At 42.4% G+C, this 19,667-nt stretch overlaps 1 protein-coding gene across 26 annotated transcripts in view; it reads left to right on the top strand.

Annotated features, from left to right (window-relative positions):
• KALRN (kalirin RhoGEF kinase) overlaps positions 1–19,667 on the top strand; it is a 659,576-nt gene that overhangs the window by 631,971 nt on the left and 7,938 nt on the right. For all 26 annotated transcript variants that reach the window (XM_078351912.1, XM_078351911.1, XM_078351910.1 and 23 more), the window contains 6 exons: positions 1,524–1,645; positions 3,081–3,212; positions 5,067–5,231; positions 7,221–7,299; positions 15,514–15,714; positions 19,417–19,555. In XM_078351912.1, the coding sequence (XP_078208038.1) occupies positions 1,524–1,645; positions 3,081–3,212; positions 5,067–5,231; positions 7,221–7,299; positions 15,514–15,714; positions 19,417–19,555 (838 nt within the window). The remainder of the gene's footprint in view (positions 1–1,523; positions 1,646–3,080; positions 3,213–5,066; positions 5,232–7,220; positions 7,300–15,513; positions 15,715–19,416; positions 19,556–19,667) is intronic.

Raw genomic sequence — 19,667 nt, 5'->3', positions numbered from 1 at the left:
ACGCTTGGCCTTGGTTAGGAGAGAGACTGAGTTAAACATGAGAGGGGACTCAGTGCTGCAAGAGTCACAGCCTCTGCCACTCAGGCTGCAGCCTGATGGACACCTGCAGCAGCACCAGCACACATTTCCCATGGCGCTCAGCACCACATAGACATACCTGGGACCAGCAGAATGGTTTGCAAAGACTGCAATCTGGATCCTCATTAAACAAATAGGGAAAAACATAAACCTTTATATCTCAGGTCAAGCATGTGCCATGCTTGACCTGAAAACTTAGGAAGAGTTTTTATGGTCACTGCCTTACATTCATCCTGGTAGATGACCTTTCCCTACAGATCCCCAAGTAAATCTCTAAGTCAGAAGATTCAGACTTCTGATGAAGTGGTGAAGGCTCCAGACCTGCAGTAAAAATGTAGTCCTCAAATCTGCACATCCTGAAATTTTTTGTGCCCTTCAGGATGCTGTGAAACAATGAGATGTTTAATCCCTTGCCAAAGAACAATGTTATTAGAAAAAGAAACGACTCATTCCAAAATGCACAATAGAAAATCAAGCCGCAGGTATGCTTCTACACAAAAAGTCCATTTAACAAAAGTTGGCTGACTGCCTCCCAGTCGTCCTGTCAACATTTATCGTTACTGATTATGAACTGGATTGTGTACTGTTGCTTACAATGGACAAGTGGTAGCAAGCCCTAGATGCTTAAGAAACATTAGTGGAAGAAGCCCTTAGAATCAAGAAACTTTCATTCATTGACTTAATTTGCATGTATGTGAAATAGAAAAAGACCATCATTCCTTGGGATTCCCAGCAGAGACCACCTGGCCAGTTCATAAAATACCAGTGGGTCCAAGAAGCCTAGTGTGAGAGGCAGTGGTTGGTGAGGATCATGAAGAGCTCCAGGGTATATCATAACCCTGGGGAAGGGGCATGGCTGACTGTGACTTCTGTGTCTCAGAGCAGTTCTCCCCTGGGGATGTTCCTGGAACTTATATTGGGATGAATGGGGAAATTACCATTTAGGTGATGGAATTTACCCTTTCTTAGAAATTCACCTGGTTATTTTGAGGATCTCGCATATAGAATTTGAAATACTTTAAACATTTTTCTTCTTCTTTCCTTTTTTTGCCAATCATTCATTATCGATCTGTGAAACTGAAAATATTCTAGGACAAAGTTGCTAGTGATAATAATACTAATAATACTGTGAGCCAGAACTTGCATAAGACTTTATATATTTCAAACCATGCTCTAATTCTTATGTCATTTTATTTCTTATTCTATCCCTCATGTATAACAAACTTGAGAGATGGGTGTGGCCAGAAAATTTTTTCAATGGAAAGAACTGGCGATGTAGGGAGACAGGGTGATCACCAAGGTGTGTAGGTAGCTCACAGACTGGGGACTGAGCTCGCCACAAAACTCTGTGCTCAGCACACCATGTGCCAACCCTATGGGATTTTTACCCAGCAGTCAAGTGTCTCATCACTGGAGTTTAAAGAACATCTTTTTGGTGTCCCTAGTGATTCTGGAGAAATCACCCTGAAGATCTGCAATCTGATGCCCCAAGATAGCGGGATTTATACCTGCATAGCGACAAATGACCACGGGACCACATCAACATCTGCAACAGTCAAAGTGCAAGGTAGTCAAACATTCCTAAATAATTTGTTTTGAGACGGGCTCTTGCTGTGGCTCAGGCATGGTCTCTGTTCACGGCAGCCTTGACTTCACAGGCTCAAGCAATCCTACTACCTCAGCCTCCGGATTAGCTAGGACCACAGGCATGCACCACCACGCCCCGCTAATTTATTTTTTTTTTTCATTTTTTTGTAGAGATGGCATTTCACTGTGTTGCCTGTAATACCTTTTAAAACGTTTATTTTTTAATTGCAGTAAATCACACACAATAAAATTTATCATCATAACCATTTTCTAAAAATTCAAATAGAGATAGGTTCTCACTATGTTGCCCAAGCTGGTCTAATGTTCCAGGGCTAATGTGATCCTCCCACCTTGGCCTCCCAAAGTGCTGGAATTACAGGCATGATCGACTGTGCCCATTCCACCTTAACCATTTTAAAACATACAGTTCAAAAATATATAAATAAGTGTATATAAATAAAATATATAAATAAGTGTGTAAATTAAGTTTGGTGGCATTAATTACATCCACATTTTGGGGTTACCATCACCACCATCCATCCACAGAACTTTTTTAATCTCCCATCTTTCTGAAACTGCATCTTCACCTGTTAAACAATGACTCCCCATTCCTTCCTCCCCAGTGCCTCTTGGCCACCACTGCTCTACTTTCTGCCTCTATCAATTTGTGTTAGTCAAACTTTTATTTTTCTTGAGACAGGGTCTTGCTCTGTTGCCCAGGCTGGAGTGCAATAGCATGGCACCTCTCACTGCAGCCTCCACCTCCCAGGCTCCAGCTATCCTCCCATCTCAGACTCCACCTCCCAGGCTCCAGCTATCCTCCCATCTCGGCCTCCACCTCCCAGGCTCCAGCTATCCTCCCATCTCAGCCTCCCAAGTAAATAGGACTACAGGCATGTGCCACCATGCCCAGCTAATTTTTTAAACTTTTTGAAAAGATAAAGTCTCAAACACCTGTGCTCAAGAGATCCTCCTGCCTTGGCATCCCAAAGTGCTGGGATTACAGGTGTGAGCCACCACATCTGGCCCTACATTTTAAATGAACATTATAAGCATTCCCTGCAACCCAGGGGAGAAAATGTCCATTGTAAAAATTCAAAACTAAAATTCTGGCAAATGAGAAGAGAACGAATCTTTGCTAAGAGGTGTCTGTGGCCTACCATAAACCTCCCATCAACATGTTAATTTCCTGGCCAAGCATTATCTTCAGGGTATAGTACTTCAGGGTATAGCCCGAAGAAGATCCTCAGATAGCATGATGTGTCTCCTGGAGAAAGCTATGCCACTTGGTGGAGAAGGTCATAGGAAAAAATTGCAACATGGGTTAGGGAATGTTTCCTCGATGACCTTATACCTTGGTGTAAAATGCCTGATTCTGCAGAAATAGCACCTGATCCTGACTTCTGTCTCCATAGGTGTTCCAGCAGCCCCTAACCGCCCCATTGCCCAGGAGAGAAGCTGCACCTCGGTGATTCTCCGCTGGCTGCCCCCCTCCAGCACAGGAAACTGCACTATTTCTGGTTACACTGTGGAGTACAGAGAGGAAGGTGCACTATCTTCTGCTCTTCTTTTTCTTTCTTTTCCTTTATTTTTATGTATTTTTTTGAGCCAGGGTGTGGCTCTGTCAACCCAAGCTGGAGTGAAGTGGCACACTCCTGGGCTTAAGCCAACCTCCCACCTCAGCCTCCTGAGTAGCTGGGACTAAAGCGCACACCACCACACCCAGCTAATCTTTGTATTTTTAGTAGAGGCAGGGTCTCATTATGCTGCCCAGGCTGCTGTGAAACTCCTGAGCACAAACAGTTTACTCACCTCAGCCTCCAGAAGTGCTGGGATTACAGGAGTAAACACGCCCGGCCTCCTGCTCTTCTTTTTCTCTCTTCTCTTAATATCTAGGAGGTCCTTCAGAATTATAAACATATTAGCCTCTTCATGTTTCAGAAGTTGCTCCTTGCTGTGTCTTCCAACTCAGCACAGAGGCCTCAGTGTCAAACTACAGCTGCCTTCTGATCCCAGATGTTGAGCAGCTGTCTTGGCTAAGATGATACAAACCTCCCTGACATATTTATGACCCAGGGCAGCTTTCAAGGTGCCTGTATCCCTACTTAACACGCTCCATCACCCAGACAGGGATAATCAGGCCCATTTTACAGAAGAAGAGGCTAAGGCCTAAATAAAGTTAAGAAACAAAAGATTATAGTTAGTAAGAGACAGAGCTAGCACGAGAACGCAGATCTCTACTTTGCTAATTGTGGTCTTTCTCCCAGAGAAATAACTACTGTTGTATGGGCAGAGTTCTATACCCCCTAGCCCAGATAAAATTAAGATAATATATATTTTTAATTGTACAGTTTAAAATTGTGCAATTTAAATTGTTAAAATTTGTTACATTTACATGCTACAAGTGAATGTATTTCTTCAGCAGTTAGAAACAACTGCAGCTTCCATCTAGTTAGCAAGAATTAGTTAAAATAAGAAGCTGCCAGATAGCTTAACTGTTAACAACACAAGTACAATTATTCAGAATAATAACACAATTACTCTGAATCACATTATGAATTACACAACTGAACTGAAAGCAATTGCTTGCTACCCTATCCCCTGAACCAAAACATTTGTTTTATTCTACTTACCATGAGGCTTATTATTTTAATTCTTCTTTCTTCTTTTTTATTAAGCAGGCCCTATGCAGTTATAAACCCATTTATTTCCGCATCCTTAAGCTGTTCTCTCTTGTGTCTACCAGGACAGCACAAAGGTATTAATAGTGAGCTGGGAGACATATTTTACAGAGTTCATATTTACCTTAGCATTATCCAGTTCATAGTTCCACTCATTAACTAAGTTCTCTTGGGCAAATTGTTTAATATTTTTGAGGCTCAGTTTCTACATCTGTAAAATGAGATTAGCGCAGTCTACCTCACTGAGTTTCTATGGTTTTAAGAGAGAAAGTTAAATGAAAGAATTATGTTGAAGACATCTTCCACAGTATCGTACATGTACTTAGTGTTCAATACATGTTCATTTCCATTTTGTTTCCATTTCCAAATGCATATTTTCTCTCATTTTTTTTTATTAAAAATATACTCCCTGGCCTTATTAAAAGTTTACCATGTCTCCCCTGCAAATTCTGTATTATCTCTTTTCACTCTGGCACTTGCACATTTGAAAGTGGACAAAATCTATAGGCCAGCTTCTTCCACGCCTCTCACCATTTATTTCATCATTTAGGAACTTGAACCCAAACTGCCACGGTTGGCCCGCAGGCTTTCAGAGCCTGACACAGTGACCATAAGTGTCCCTTGAATTGAATGGGTCCATTTTTCTTTGTTTGCTGAAGGTCTTTGAAACAATGTCCCTTTGGCTTTTCTCTTTCCCTCTCCTGGGAAACCATGCACTAGGTTCTCAGATCTGGCAGCAGTCGGTGGCTTCGACCTTGGACACTTACCTCGTCATTGAAGACCTTAGTCCCGGGTGTCCTTATCAGTTCAGAGTCAGTGCCAGTAACCCCTGGGGAATCAGCCTTCCCAGCGAGCCCTCGGATTTTGTGAGACTTCCAGAATATGGTGAGTCCAAACCCAGCCCCGGTCCCCCAGGCAGTGGGGGCAAGGCACCTGGCTGCCTGTCACAGACTCACAGGCACGTTGACATGTCAGGCCACCATGCAAGAGGCACCTGGTGGCTTCAGTCACGCCACATTTTGGAGGCCTGATAAGAATGTTTCTGTAAAGTATAGCTCCAAGTGTCTTGGGCAAATGTTAGGTCTGCACCCATGCCTACCCCTGCATCTGCCAAGTTCCCCGGGGAATAAGAATGTCTCCAGGAATGGAGAGTTACAGGCAGGAGTCACGAGTCCCATGGATATTCTCTGCCCCTCTTCTGAGACAGTAATACAAAGCCTCCTCACACCCGGGCACCCCTGCCAGCCGTAAACATACCTCCCTGCATGAGGGACTTACCCACTTCAAATGGGGGAGAGAAAAGCAACCTGGATGAAGACTTCAGTACAACATGAGGATTTCATTGTTTCCTCACCCCCAATCATCCCAGAATTTCTTTTTTCAACATGGTTATACTTTTATGTAGATTTGTTGAAAAATCAACTAAGATACACATACAACTAGCTAAATAGGAGTATTTTACAAATACGGTTCTTATTTTGCCCAAATCATCTTCATCCTGGGACATTTTGAAAGAGAAAACTTGGCTATTCTAAAGAAATCTCCAAATGGTGAGATTTTGGGCAGTGCAAGGTAGTGGTCTGTGTGTGTTGGGAAGAGCAGTGGGCAGTGGACTACTCAGGAGATAATGGACCCATGTGTCTTAGGGTTAAGGGGATTGGGAAACCCTCTAAGTCACCTCTGCCCCCACCTGAATCCAGAAATGCTCTCCAGTTCCAGCCCTGCTGTCAGCCCAGTTTTCTCCCAGTGACACTGACTTTGTTCCCATGAGCCTGTGACTCATGCAGAAACCTAGGCCCTGGGTCTCTGTTTCCTCAGAATTCAATATGGATAAGCCACCTTCAGTCTCAGCCAGGCTGTGCTCTGAGAAACCTGAGGGAACTGGCTCCAGGGTCAGCTGAGCCAAGCTGTGACCTCTCTCCTCCCAGGCTGCAAACTTGCTCCAGCCCCAGATGATGCTGTGTGTTTTGCTATTTGCGAACGTTGGTCCCCAACAGACAACACAAATGTGTATTGATATGCATGCTTTGTGTGCGTGTGTATGTGTATGTATGTGTGTGTGTGAATCATTGCCAAGGAATTGACACATCATACAAGGTAATACTGCCAAAGAATCTACTCAGGCATGTATTGTGGGTTTAGTTAAATCCTTCAATATACCAGATAAGCACATTAATGCCTATTAATGCCTGAGAAGAGTGGGTTAAGAAGGAGAATTTTTTTTCTTCTCTGTTTTGTTTTTTTTTTTTTTTGAGACAGGGTCTGACTCTGTCTCCCAGGTTAGAGTACAATGGTGCAATCATAGCTCACTGCAACCTCGACCTCCTGGGCTCAAGCGATCCTCCCACCTCAGCCTCCTAAGTAGCTGGGACTACAGGTGTACACCACCACACCTGACTAATTTTTTATTTTTTGTAGAGACAGGCTCTTTCTGTGTGGCATAGGCTAGAAAGAGAAATTTCTAGAATATCTTTTCCTTTTCTCCTTTCTTGACCATATAACTCGTCCCTTCTTCTCTCTCTGCATCCTTTTTACATCCCTGATTTTCACCGGCTTTTCTAGGCCTTCAAAGTGTTTTTTCCCCCCTTTAACTTTTTCTCCCAAATTTCTATTTAAAAATATCCAAAAGTCGCATTTCTGATTGTCCTGAGTTTTCTCTTTAGATAGGAGAGAGAGGCTGACTCTGTCATGTCAGTTTCCCCTTGAATGATTTTTAATAACATTCCAGGGAATCATGGCATTTTCCCACTGAGTTAGACTCCATATTTGGTCATGAGAATTGCTTTGGGGTTATTCTGGAGCTTTCCTGTTAATCTCGTCTTTATTCTTATGTGTCATCCTTGATATTGTAAATGGATTCTCTCTCTTCCAAAGATGCTGCTGCTGATGGCGCCACCATTTCTTGGAAGGAAAATTTTGACTCAGCTTACACGGAGCTGAATGAAATTGGAAGGTAATGACGCGGTTTTCTATTCCTTCATTCATGAACCCCTAGCAACATCACAAAAGGATAATAGCTTGTTGTTGTCACTTGTTTGTTTCTTTTACAAATGCAATTCTCTCCATAGAGAGAAAATAACTAAAATATTTATTTGTATTTTCTACTCTTCTCTAACTTCTTAAATTGGATGCTTCAGATGCTTCATTCATCAATTCTCAGTCTTTCTTTTCTTTTCTTTCTTTCTTTTTTTTTTTTTTTTTTTTTTGAGATAGAATCTTGCTTGGTTGCCAGGCTAGAGTGCAGTAGCGCAATCTCAGCTCACTGCAACCTCCGCCTCCCGGGTTCAAGCGATTCCCCTATCTCAGCCTCCCAAGTAGTTGGGACTACAGGTGCATGCCACCATACCCGGCTAGTTTTTTGTATTTTAGTAGAGACAGGGTTTCACCATGTTGGCCAGGATGGTCTCGATCTCCTGACCTCGTGATCCACCCACCTCGGCCTCCCAAAATTACAGGCGTGACCACCATGCCTGGCCCCTTCTTTTCTAATATAAGGATTTAAGGCCCAACATTTTCTTCAAAGTACAGTTTTAGCTATAGGTCCCAAATTTTGACATGCGCTATTTTCCTTAGTCAGTTATATGTAATTTTCTTCAACTATGAATTTTCTTTGACCTCGTTATAATGGAAACATGTTTTAATATATATGAAATTTTTTAATATGAGTTTTTAAAGTATCTTTTTATTACTGATATCTAACTTAATTTCCATTGTAGTCAGAATCTAGATGGTACTGATTGCTCGGTTTGTGTTCAGACTTGCTTTATGTACGTGGTTAATTTTTGTAAAAACTTCCATATGTTCCTGAGAAGACTGTATAATCACTAATTGTTGGGTATAGATCTCTATACTGCCCATGTAGCAAGCACATTAATTATTTTATGAGTATTTCTAATCCCAGTCCACCCCCTGCTACACATATACACATACATACCTATCTCTTTGTCTTTTCAGTATTTTGGTTAGAGAACATTTAGTATGTCCTCAAAAATAAAACAGATAAAAATACGACTTTTAACAGAAAAATTAAATCTATTTTCTGGTCCACACAATAGTTGATGGGAAAGAAACAAAAGAGGTCCATCCCTGAGCATGCTTTGGTCTCCAGGTGGTCTGGGTGAGGGAACATGGGTAGTCCACTTGAAAGATCATCCACCCTATAAGAGAACACCCACTAGCAATGGGCCATGGGCATCATCTCTATCTCTGATTGGCATCTCTCAGGGAAGCATAACACTTCTTAAGTGGGGAGGTTGTGACGGAAGTTGTAGAGGAAGCCAAAATGGTCCTTACTTCTGTGTCTTAGGGCAGGAGTCACAATGTCATTCACTGCCTTTCGTTACAGCACCTTTCATCAAAAACAAACTCTACCACTCCTTGCCTGCCTTCTTTGTGTAGCCAGACAGAAGAAAAAAGCCAAGGAAAGTTATGTGATGATGATAATGATGATCTCAGTATCTATAGTATTCCAGATACTAAGCAGATACTATATACAAGTGTTATTTTTGTTTATTTGTTTGAGCTCTACTGCTTAATACACCAATATTATTTAATTTAATCTATACAACACTGTAAGATACTGTTTGCACAGATTTTTCTTTCTTTAAAAAAAAATATACAGAGAGACAGGGTATTATTGTGTTCCCCGGGCTAGCCTTGAACTCCTGGACTCTAGCAATCTTCCACCTACCTCAGCCCCACAAAGTGCTGGGATTACAGGCCTGAGCCACTGAACCCAGCTGAGTTTATTGTCTTTTCTTTTTTTCTTTTTTTGAGATAGGGTCTGTCTCTGTTGCTAGAGCTGGAATGCAGTGGCAGTATCATAGCTCACTCCACTCTCAATCTCCTGAGCTCAAGCCATCCTCCCACTTCAGCCTTCCAAGTATCCAGGACTACAGGTGCACACCACCACACCTGGAAAACTTTTAAAACAATTTTTATTGTTTTGCAGAGATGGGGTTTGCACTATGTTGTCCAGGCAGGTCTCAAACTCCTGAGCTCAACAATCCTCCCACCTCAGTCTCCTAAAGTGTGGGATTACAGGCATGAGCCACCTATCTCACCTGGTCTGAAGTATATTTTCAGTAAAGGAAACTCAGGCTCAGGGAGGTTAAGTAACTTTCTCAAGGCCGCACAACTAGGAGGCGTGGAGCCAGGATTAAAATTCTGGGCTACCCAACTCCAAGCCTGGGCTTGTTTTACTAGCGTATGTTGTTTCTCATCATGTCGATTATTGTCCAAAATAAGCTCTAGTAACTGAAATCTCGTTTGCTCTATTATATTGAAATTGGTGAAGCTCAACATGATCCCCAATAATGGGCTAATTAAATCCTCAGCTGGTTCTAAATGAAATTTTTCCATCACCTGGATGCCTCAGTTAATTCCTCCGGGAGACATGTGTTTGCTATTATTAGCCATAGGTTAGGGCAGGTTTTAGCTAAAACAGATGGATGATTTGATGTTTCTTTCTTTCTTTTTTTTTTTTTGAGACGGCGTTTCGCTCTTGTTACCCAGGCTGGAGTGCAATGGCGCGATCTCGGCTCACCACAACCTCCGCCTCCTGGGTTCAGGCAATTCTCCTGCCTCAGCCTCCTGAGTAGCTGGGATTACAGGCACGCGCCACCATGCCCGGCTAATTTTTTGTATTTTTAGTAGAGACGGGGTTTCACCATGTTGACCAGGATGGTCTCGATCTCTTGACCTCGTGATCCACCCGCCTCAGCCTCCCAAAGTGTTGGGATTACAGGTGTGAGCCACCGCGCCCAGCAATGTGATGTTTCTTAAAGGGAAGATCAATTTTCTTATCTGTTGAAAAGTAATGAATGTTTTTGCTTTAAAGCATCTAACAGCCTGAAGCTTTTCCTTTCTCCTAAGAATAGTCCTCATATTTTCAGAAGATCCTTGGAAATAATACATGTAAATTCTTCTTCTTCTTTTTTTCTTTGAGACAGGGACTCTGTTGCCCAGGCTGGCGTGCAGTGGCACAATCACTGCTCACTGCAGCCTTAACCTTCCGGGCTCAAGTGATCCTCCCACCTCAGCCTCCCAAGTAGCTGGGACCACAGGCATGAACCATCACAGCCAGCTAATTTTTGCATTTTTTGTAGATATGGGGTTTCACCATGTTGCCCAGGATAACCTCAAGCTCCTGAGCTCAATCAATCCACCTGCCTTGGCCTCCCAAAGTGCTGGGATTACAGGCGTGAGCCACCGCATCTGGCTGAAATAATACATGGAGATGTTAACTTGAGACACAGGAAAGATATCTGTGCCAGGGCCCTGGAAGTGAACCAACCTTCTTCATCAAACTTAAACCTGGAATTCTGGGCGTATGTGACTATTCTGTTAAAAGGGGCTCTCTGGTAATTAATATGTTGTAAAAAACCACAGTGCAGGAAGGAATACGTTCTCTCCTACAGCACATCCACAGAAGAAGAGGTCACTTGTGTATGGCGTGATAACCAGGAATGGACTAAAAGGGCAACAATGCAGTATAAAGAAGGCAGGGGATTGTCACTGGAAATGATGACCCCATTGCCTGTACCTGTTGCTATACAGAAAGGTAGCAGTACCAGGCCTCCAGGTAAGATGGCAGGTTGAACACAAGCATCCATTTTCACTTCCTTCTAAAATTCATTGAAATTACAATGAAGGATTTTTTTAAAGTAGGCATATAAGAAAGAGGACATTGGAAGAAAAGACAAAAATAAAGTATTACATGCAAATAAACAGATGGAAGAGTGATAAATGACCTTGAAGACCTGAGTCAATCAGTCATGAGGTCAAAGGGTCCCAGTGTAATTTTTGTAGCAGAATTACCCAAAGGCTCAGGTATTAGGAGCATCAAGTACCTCTGGAACTAGGTGGAATGAGGATGCTAAAATTGAAAGGATTGGCTAAATTTTTTTTTTTTGAGAAGCTGTGTCTCAGAAGGGAGTGAAAACTGATGATTGCTCAGCCTGGCATCCTTACCTGGAGGCCTGGTGCTGCTACATTTTTAGATTGTATACCGGCAACCGGTCAGCATTCCCAAGGGATAAGCTGACTCCAGATTTGCTCCCCAGCTTCAAGTATCTGTGTAATTGTCTTTGTTCATCCAAGAAAAAACTGGATCGACCTTCCCTCCCTCCCTCCCTTCCTCCTTCCCTCCTTTCTTCCTTCCCTCCTTTCTTCCTTCCTCCCTCCCTCGCTTCTTTCCTTCCTTCTCTTCTTCCTTCCTCCCTTTTTTTCTTTCCTTTTTTCTCTTTTATCTCCCCAGCTTTGATGCAAGTGTGAGCCAAATCAAAGAGCTGTGCAGCATGCACAAAGAGCAAAAACTCCAAGAAAAACCCACATTTCTGACCAAAGGACAAAGAAAAGTGAACCCTTTGAGCTGGAGAGAACAGAGGAATTCCTGCTTTGTTTGTTTTTTTTTCTCTCTGTCTCCTTACTGTCACTGCCTCACCCTGAGGGCAGTCCTGTGAGATGGGATGACAGTGCAGGAAACTAAACGTCGAGGGAATCCCATCTTTCTGGCCAGACAACTTTAAAAAGGGGCCCGTGGGAGGTAAAGAATGTGGGAGAAATTTCAGGAGAAAGCAAAAGATTATCTCCTAATTCTATATGAAATGACTCAAATCCTGGGCCACCTTCCAGCTGTGCATGTATAAGGCACATTGAAATATTGCAAGGCTCTGAGAACTGGACTACCATGTAAATCACTGCTCAGTTTAGTCTCAGACTAATCTTCATGTGGTGCTCACGAGGGGGCAGACCTAAAAGCCTAGTAAACACTTTGAAAACTGAGCTGACAATAGCACCACCTCCCACAGAAGGTGAGACAGAACTTGCAGTCTGAACCTAACCAAGTTGAATGCCTACCAAAACATACAAATGAACCCAAACTCAACCTTCTCCAGAAGACTTTAGCAAAATCAGAGTCTCACAGCGTAACATTCAAAATGTTCAGGATACAATCTAAAATTGCTAAACATTGCAAAAAGCAGAAAAATCTTTAAAAATTCTCAGGAAGGCTGGGCGCTTGGCTCACACCTGTAATCCCAGCGCTTTGGGAAGCCGAGGCGGGAGGATCACGAGGTCAGAAGTTCAAAACCAGCCTGACATTAACAGTTAACATTACCAATAACAATAGAAGTTAGAAGGCAACAGAATAATTCCTTCAAAATCATGAATGAAAAATTTTCCCAACTGGATTATACTCAGCTAAACTCACAATCAAGGATAAAGGTAGGATAAGTACAGATTTTCAGATATGCAAGTCTCAAACAATTTATTCCCCATGCACTCTTTGTCAGAAATGATTGAAGACAGCATTCTATCACACAAAGGAAAAGTATCCATGGTTTCCTAGAGGCTCAACTGTGAATAGCATGGACATAGTGCCGTAATGTAGACACTGAACGTTGATTATAATTCTATTAGGAAGACAGTGGATGGGGATAGTGGTTATGTGGCAGGGACAGAGGGAGGAAGGAGGCTAACCTTTCATCTTCCATAGTGGGATGTCAACAGAAATAACTAAAACTGAAAAATCAAGAGGTAGCTGCTCAAAGCATACTAATGAGAGTCATAGAAGTAAGTATTTCAATCATCTGCTAAACTATATTAAATTGATGTATTATACTGCCTCTCAGGCAGGGCACAATGTCTCACACCTGTAATCCCAGCACTTTGGGAGGCCAAGATGGGTGGATGCTTTGAGCTCAGGAGTTCAAGACCTGGGCAATATGGCAAAATCACGTCTCCACAAAAAAAGTACAAAAAATTAGACAGATGTGGTGGTGCACGCCTGTAGTCCCAGCTACTCAGGAGGTTGAGGTTGGAGGATCACTTGAGCTTGGGAGGCAGAGATTGCAGTTAGCCAAGATCACCCTCCTGCACTCAAGCTTGGGTGACAGAATGAGACTCTAGGAAAGGGAAAATGGAGGCGAATTTTTTTTTAATAATGAACCCATAACGATAATTGTCTTTTTAGACCATGGGGCTTCATAACTTTGACAATTACAAAACTTTTTCTAAAAATTAAGCTACCAGTACCTTGACACAGCCACTAAATTCAGGAGAGCTAGCCTCAGCATTCAGTTGTTTTCATCGCTACATTTCACTCCTCTGCAAGAAGTGACTTCAATAATCAAACTCACAAAGAGAGTCCTGTTAAAAACCAGATGGCAATTTATTAATTTATGATGTGAAACAAAACTGCCAGCTTGAACAAATATTTGTTTACTGTGCCAAGAATATTTGGAAAATGATAGATAATAAATAATTGTCTAAGACTTGTTTTACTGATTAATACATTCTTTTTTTAAAAAAATGTTTTTAAGAGAAAGGATCTCACTATGTTGTCCAGGCTGGTCTCAAATTCCTGGGCTCAAGCGATCCTACAGTCTCAGCCTCATAAAGCATTGGGATGACAAGCATGAGCCACTGCACCTGGCCTCCTTAGCACATTATTTTATTTTATTCAAATATACGATGGGAAAAGAAGTATACTTAGAAAGTTGCTTGTAGAGCACAGAGCCAGGTCAAGGAGGATGATCTTCATGGTAGCCATGACACACCCATTTCTGTTGGCGGAATGGGCTGGTCTTCAGACTGTTCCCTCCTCTGCTTGCAGGTTAGGACACCTCATGGGCAGGACTTGGATGGCACTGCCTTGTCACCTCATTGACCCTCCCTTCATCTGCCCCATTGCTGACCTGTGCCCCTACAGAGCTCTCTTGCCACCTTCCACAGGGCAACAGCTGCATCTGAGAACCATTCCATTTCAGGAGTGGGTAATTTTGTCAGATGTACTAATGGCAGGGTGGTTATATATTTTTAAGTGTTCTTGTCGCTAGGGATGTAAACTGAAGTATTTATGGGTGAAATGACATTTTATCTGGATTTGCTTAAACTACTCCAGGAAAAAAAAAAGCAGGGGATAGAAAAGAGATAGGTGAAACAAAATCGATTAAAATGTTCGTGATTATTGAAGCTGGGTGCATAGGAGATCAATTTTGCTATTTTCTTTACTTTTGTGTATATTAGAAATTTTCCATAATAAAAATATAACAAACATAAAATGAAACAATTGACTCTTTAAAAATGTTTTTAATGGGAGAGCTAAGCTGATGAGGACACAAAGACATAAGAATGATACAATGGACTTTGGGGACTTGGGGGAAAGGGTGGGAGGGGGTGAGAGATAAAAGACTATGTATTGGGTACAGTGCACACTCCTAGGTGTGAACGCACCAAAATCTCAGAAATCACCTTTAAAGAACACCACCTGTTCCCCAGAAAAGTATTGAAATTTTAAAAAATCCAATTTGCAATGGCTCTACAGTCTTTGATCTTTTCATCGTGTCAGGGCCCCATAAAGAGATAGCATTTGTGCTAGACCTTGAAGGAAGTAGAACTGGCATGTATGAGAAGGAGAAAAATAATAATAAAAATGTGTTTAAAATTATTATTGAGTAGAATTCCTCCTTCTTTAACATTATTGCTGTTTCTCTTTTGTATTTCACAGAAATATATGTTCTGCCTAGAAAACTGAACTGCTGTTGATGATTAAAACGGCAGAGAAAAATATTAGTTAAAAAAATTACATTAGGCCAGGTGTGGTGGCTCAGGCCTGTAATCCAAGCACTTTGGAGGCCAAGGCGGGCGGATCACCTGAGGTTGGGAGTTCAAGACCAGCCTGACCAACATGGTGAAACCCCGTCTTTAAAAAAATTTTTTTTAATTTAAAAAATTACATTAGTTACATCAGGCATAGTGACTTACACCTGTAATCCCAGCGCTTTGGGAGGCCAAGGCAAGAGGCTTGAGCCTGGAAAGTTGAGGCTGCAGTGAGCCGTGATTACATCACTGCACTCTAACTAGCCTGGGTGACAGAGCAAGACCCTGCCTCTAAAAAGAAGACTTATGTTATATATAAAAATGTAATTTATAATACAATTATATTATATATAATATAAAATATTAGTTTTTCACATCTCAAAACCCTAAAATGCTAAAGAAGGAAAAACGGATTTTCTGAATAACATTATAACTAAAAATATAGGAGAGTAAGATTCCTAATAAAATCTGTCTGACCACTTCACACAAAACTTTACACATCCGTGAATAAAATATTTCTAGTTAATTGACGAGTGCTGGCAAACTCTCCCTTTTGTTTTTCCAGAGGCCGTTTCTCTATAGTAAAGAAATGCATCCACAAAGCTACCCGCAAAGATGTGGCCGTGAAATTTGTTAGCAAAAAAATGAAGAAGAAAGAACAGGCTGCCCACGAGGCTGCCCTGCTTCAGCACCTACAGCACCCCCAGTACATCACTCTCCATGACACCTATGAGTCCCCCACATCCTACATCCTGATTTTGGAACTGTAAGTACAGATGCCCCCTCTCTTAAGTGGCCCTCATCCATTTAGGTTATTTCTTGCCCACAGTTAATGGAAAAGATAGTTACGTTTTATACAAGGTCCTATCATTGCAAAGTGCTGATGTAACATGCACTCTCTCCCCCATTTTATAATCAATGTCATTTCCATTTCAAAGATTAAAAAATCATAATAGGGATAAGGGAGGTCCTTAAAACTAGCTCCTTAAGAATAGGAATGGAGAAGCTAGGACTTGAACCCCTATCTCTCTTACTTCCATTTTTAGCTTCTTTTATTATGGACTCTTGGGCTGGGCAGGAGTTTGGGAAGAGCTTGTTGACAGTAGGCTGGTTGACAGGGTGGAGTTGAAATGAAAGAGAGGGCTCTATGTGTCAATTGACCACCATAGCATCTCCAGTCTACCACCTGTAATGCCAGCTACTCGGGAGGCTGAGGCAGGAGAACTGCTTGAACCTAGGAGGTGGAGGTTGCAGTGAGCCAAAATCACACCGCTACACTCCAGCCTGAGCAATAGAGTGAGACTGTCTCAAAAAAAAAAAAAAGGTCAGGGGGAAGATATAGTTTTTGCCCTCAAAGAGTTACAAGTTTAATGAGGAAGACCAATAGATACATGGATGATTTTAACATAACATGAAAAATACTAAGAAAGAAATGAATATGGCTGGGCGAGGTGACTCCACCTGTAATCCCAGCACTTTGGGAGGCTGAGGCAGGTGGATCACGAGGTCAAGAGATCAAGACCATCCTGGCCAACATGGTGAAACCACGTCTTTACTAAAAATACAAAAATTAGCTAGGCGTAGTGGCACACACCTGTGATCCCAGATGAGCCAGGAGAATCGCTTGAACCTGGGAGGCGGAGCTTGCAGTGAGCCAAGATAGGCAAGACTCTGTCCAAAAAAAAAAAAAAGAGAGAGAGAGAGAAAGAGAGACAGAGAAAGGAAGAAGGAAGGAAGGAAGGAAGGAAGGAAGGAAGGAAGGAAGGAAGGAAGGAAGGAAGGAAGGAAGGAAGGAAGGAAAAAAGAAAGGCAGGCAGGCAGGCAGGCACTGGAGACGGTTGCTGTGAGAACGTAGGTACCTGGTTGGACTTGAAGCTCAGGGAAAGTTTGTGATTGTGGAGAGGCAGTGCCTGAGCTAACCCCTGTGCTGCATCTCATTATGCTGTTACGTTATGCTTATTTGGCACATACTTATGCTGACAATTATGTGACTGTGGCCTCCCCTTAGGTGGCCACCAGAATTGCTGGGAGAGCTTTTCTTTACCAGGTAACTGAGATTCGGATTCCCTAGTCTAGGATGGGATGTGGGCATCTGCCTTATCCAAACTCTCTAAAGGTGAATTTGGTGGCTAAGATTCTCTCTCACTTGGAGTAGTGCTGCTGTTAATTGCTCCCTTAATCACTCCAGGAAGTTCAGGGAAACACATTTAACAAGCCCAGTCCTACTCCACTCTACTCTGATCACTCTTACCTCACCCCTAGCAGGTCAGAGGAAAGCAAAGGAGGCTTGCATGGGTCCTAGCCTTTGCTCCTGTCAAGGAAAGCAGAAGACACCAGTGAAAAGGAGCACGGTAGAGGGGAAAAGGGAAACTTGGCCAGGAGGATTTCAGCTGCAACTGAAAGTCATTTCTGACCCTGGATCAGGCTGCTCTGCATGGGCATTTTCTGGGATGTGCCTTTAACAGCTCAATGCACACTGAAGAATAACTGCCCGACTCCTTGCTGTAAGAGGACAGAGGGTGCCTGAGAATAGCGATCATTTATTTAGCACTTACCTGTGCTACCAATTATGCTTAAATGCTTCATCATCTCCCTCCATCCTTGCACAATCCTCATAATGAAGTAGGTGAATAGTAATATTCACCCACTATAAGAAAATATTAATGCATTATATTAATATAATGAATAATAACGATTATTTTGTTGCTTTTTTTTTTTTTTTTTTTGAGACAGAGTTTCGCTCTTGTTACCCAGGCTGGAGGGCAATGGCGTGATCTCGACTCACCTCAACCTCCGCCGCCTGGGTTCAGGCAATTTCCTGCCTCAGCCTCCTGAGTAGCTGGGATTACAGGCACGCGCCACCGTGCCCAGCTAATTTTTTGTATTTTTTAGTAGAGACGGGGTTTCACCATGTTGACCAGGATGGTCTCGATCTCTTGACCTCGTGATCCACCCTCCTCGGCCTCCCAAAGTGCTAGGATTACAGGCTTCAGCCACTGCGCCCGGCTGTTGCTATTCTTATACCCACTTTAAAGATGGTTCACTTTGACTTTGGGAGGCCGAGGCGGATGGATCACGAGGTCAAGAGATCGAGACCATCCTGGTCAACATGGTGAAACCCCGTCTCTACTAAAAAATACAAAAAATTAGCTGGGCATGGTGGCACGTGCCTGTAATCCCGGCTACTCAGGAGGCTGAGGCAGGAGAATTGCCTGAATCCAGGAGGCGGAGGTTGCGGTGAGCCGAGATGGCGCCATTGCACTCCAGCCTGGGTAACAAGAGCGAAACTCCATCTCAAAAAAAAAAAAAAAAGATGGTTCACTTTGGTGAAACCAAGACAGAGTGCAATGACTTGCTCTTAGGCTTCAGCAGGTAGGTAGCAGAACCAGGATTCAAATCTGGGTCTGGATGGCTCCATATACCATGTTCTCAATCACAGTCCTCAAGGTTGGAATAGTTGCCCAGAAGGCAAAAGATTCAAAAAAAAGATCAAGGGCCAGGCACACCTGTAATCCCAGCACTTTGGGAGGCGAAGATGAGTGGATCACTTGAGGCCGGGAGTTCAAGACCAGCCTGGCCAACACGGCAAAACTCTGTCTCTACTAAAAATACAAAAATTAGCTGAGTGTGATGGCACACACCTGTAATCTCAGCTACTTGGGAGGCTGAGACATGAGAATTGCTTAAACCCGGGAGGTGGAGTTTGCAGTGAGCACAGATCATGCTACCACACTCCAGCCTGGGTAACAAAACAAAGAAAGACTATGTCTCAAAAATAAACAAACAAAAAAAGTTGGAGGGGGGATCAATAATGCAAAAAACAAACTTTGGCTACTTACTGTTTTCCCCAACTAAAAATTGACAAATGAAAATAGTTTGGCTAGGTGCAGTGGCCTCCTCCGGAAATCCCAGCTATATGAGGGGCTGAAGCAAGAGGATCACTTGAGCCCAGGATTTCGAGGCTGCAGTGAGCTATGATTGTGCCACAGCATTCCAGCCTGGGTGACACAGCAAGACCTCATTTCTAAAATTAATAATAAAATAAAATTAGGACATACTTTGCAAAACACATGTGGGGCTACTTGCGACCACTAGGTTATGGTTAATGAGAATTTTGCTGAAGTCTCTCTTGGTGAAGGCTTTCTTTACTTAGCAATCTAACCTCTTAAATGGGTGTCACAACTTTTTTGTTGTGAGCAATTTTTAGAGTTAATGAAAGAGAATGTTTCTTAAACAAGATTATACAGGTTTCTTCCCTGCAGTACACCAAATATATTATATTTGCTTTAGTTCTGAACATGACACTAACTTTGGACTCTAACTAAAATGTGCATGTGTTGTGCATTTGGTCTTCATGTGTAACAAGGAGTGTGAGAGAGCTTAGAGATCTTAACTGATTTTTACATGAGTTATTTTCTATTTCTTCACTTCAAACATATTTCCTTTGCCTTTCCCTGCCTACTTTCAGGATGGATGATGGCCGGCTGTTAGACTACCTTATGAATCATGATGAACTGATGGAGGAAAAAGTAGCTTTCTATATCCGAGACATCATGGAGGCGCTGCAGTACCTTCACAACTGCAGGGTTGCACATTTGGACATAAAGGTAATGAGAAGTGGGAAACTTGAAAGGAAAACCTTAAATGGTCAAGTCCAACTTCCCAGTCATCACTCACAAGGAATATAAATTCAAATTCATTTTTTATTTACTTAGAGTA

This window comes from Callithrix jacchus, chromosome 15 (assembly GCF_049354715.1).
Source record: "Callithrix jacchus isolate 240 chromosome 15, calJac240_pri, whole genome shotgun sequence".
NCBI lineage: Eukaryota > Metazoa > Chordata > Mammalia > Primates > Cebidae > Callithrix > Callithrix jacchus.
This window is presented reverse-complemented; position numbering and strand designations above follow the sequence as displayed.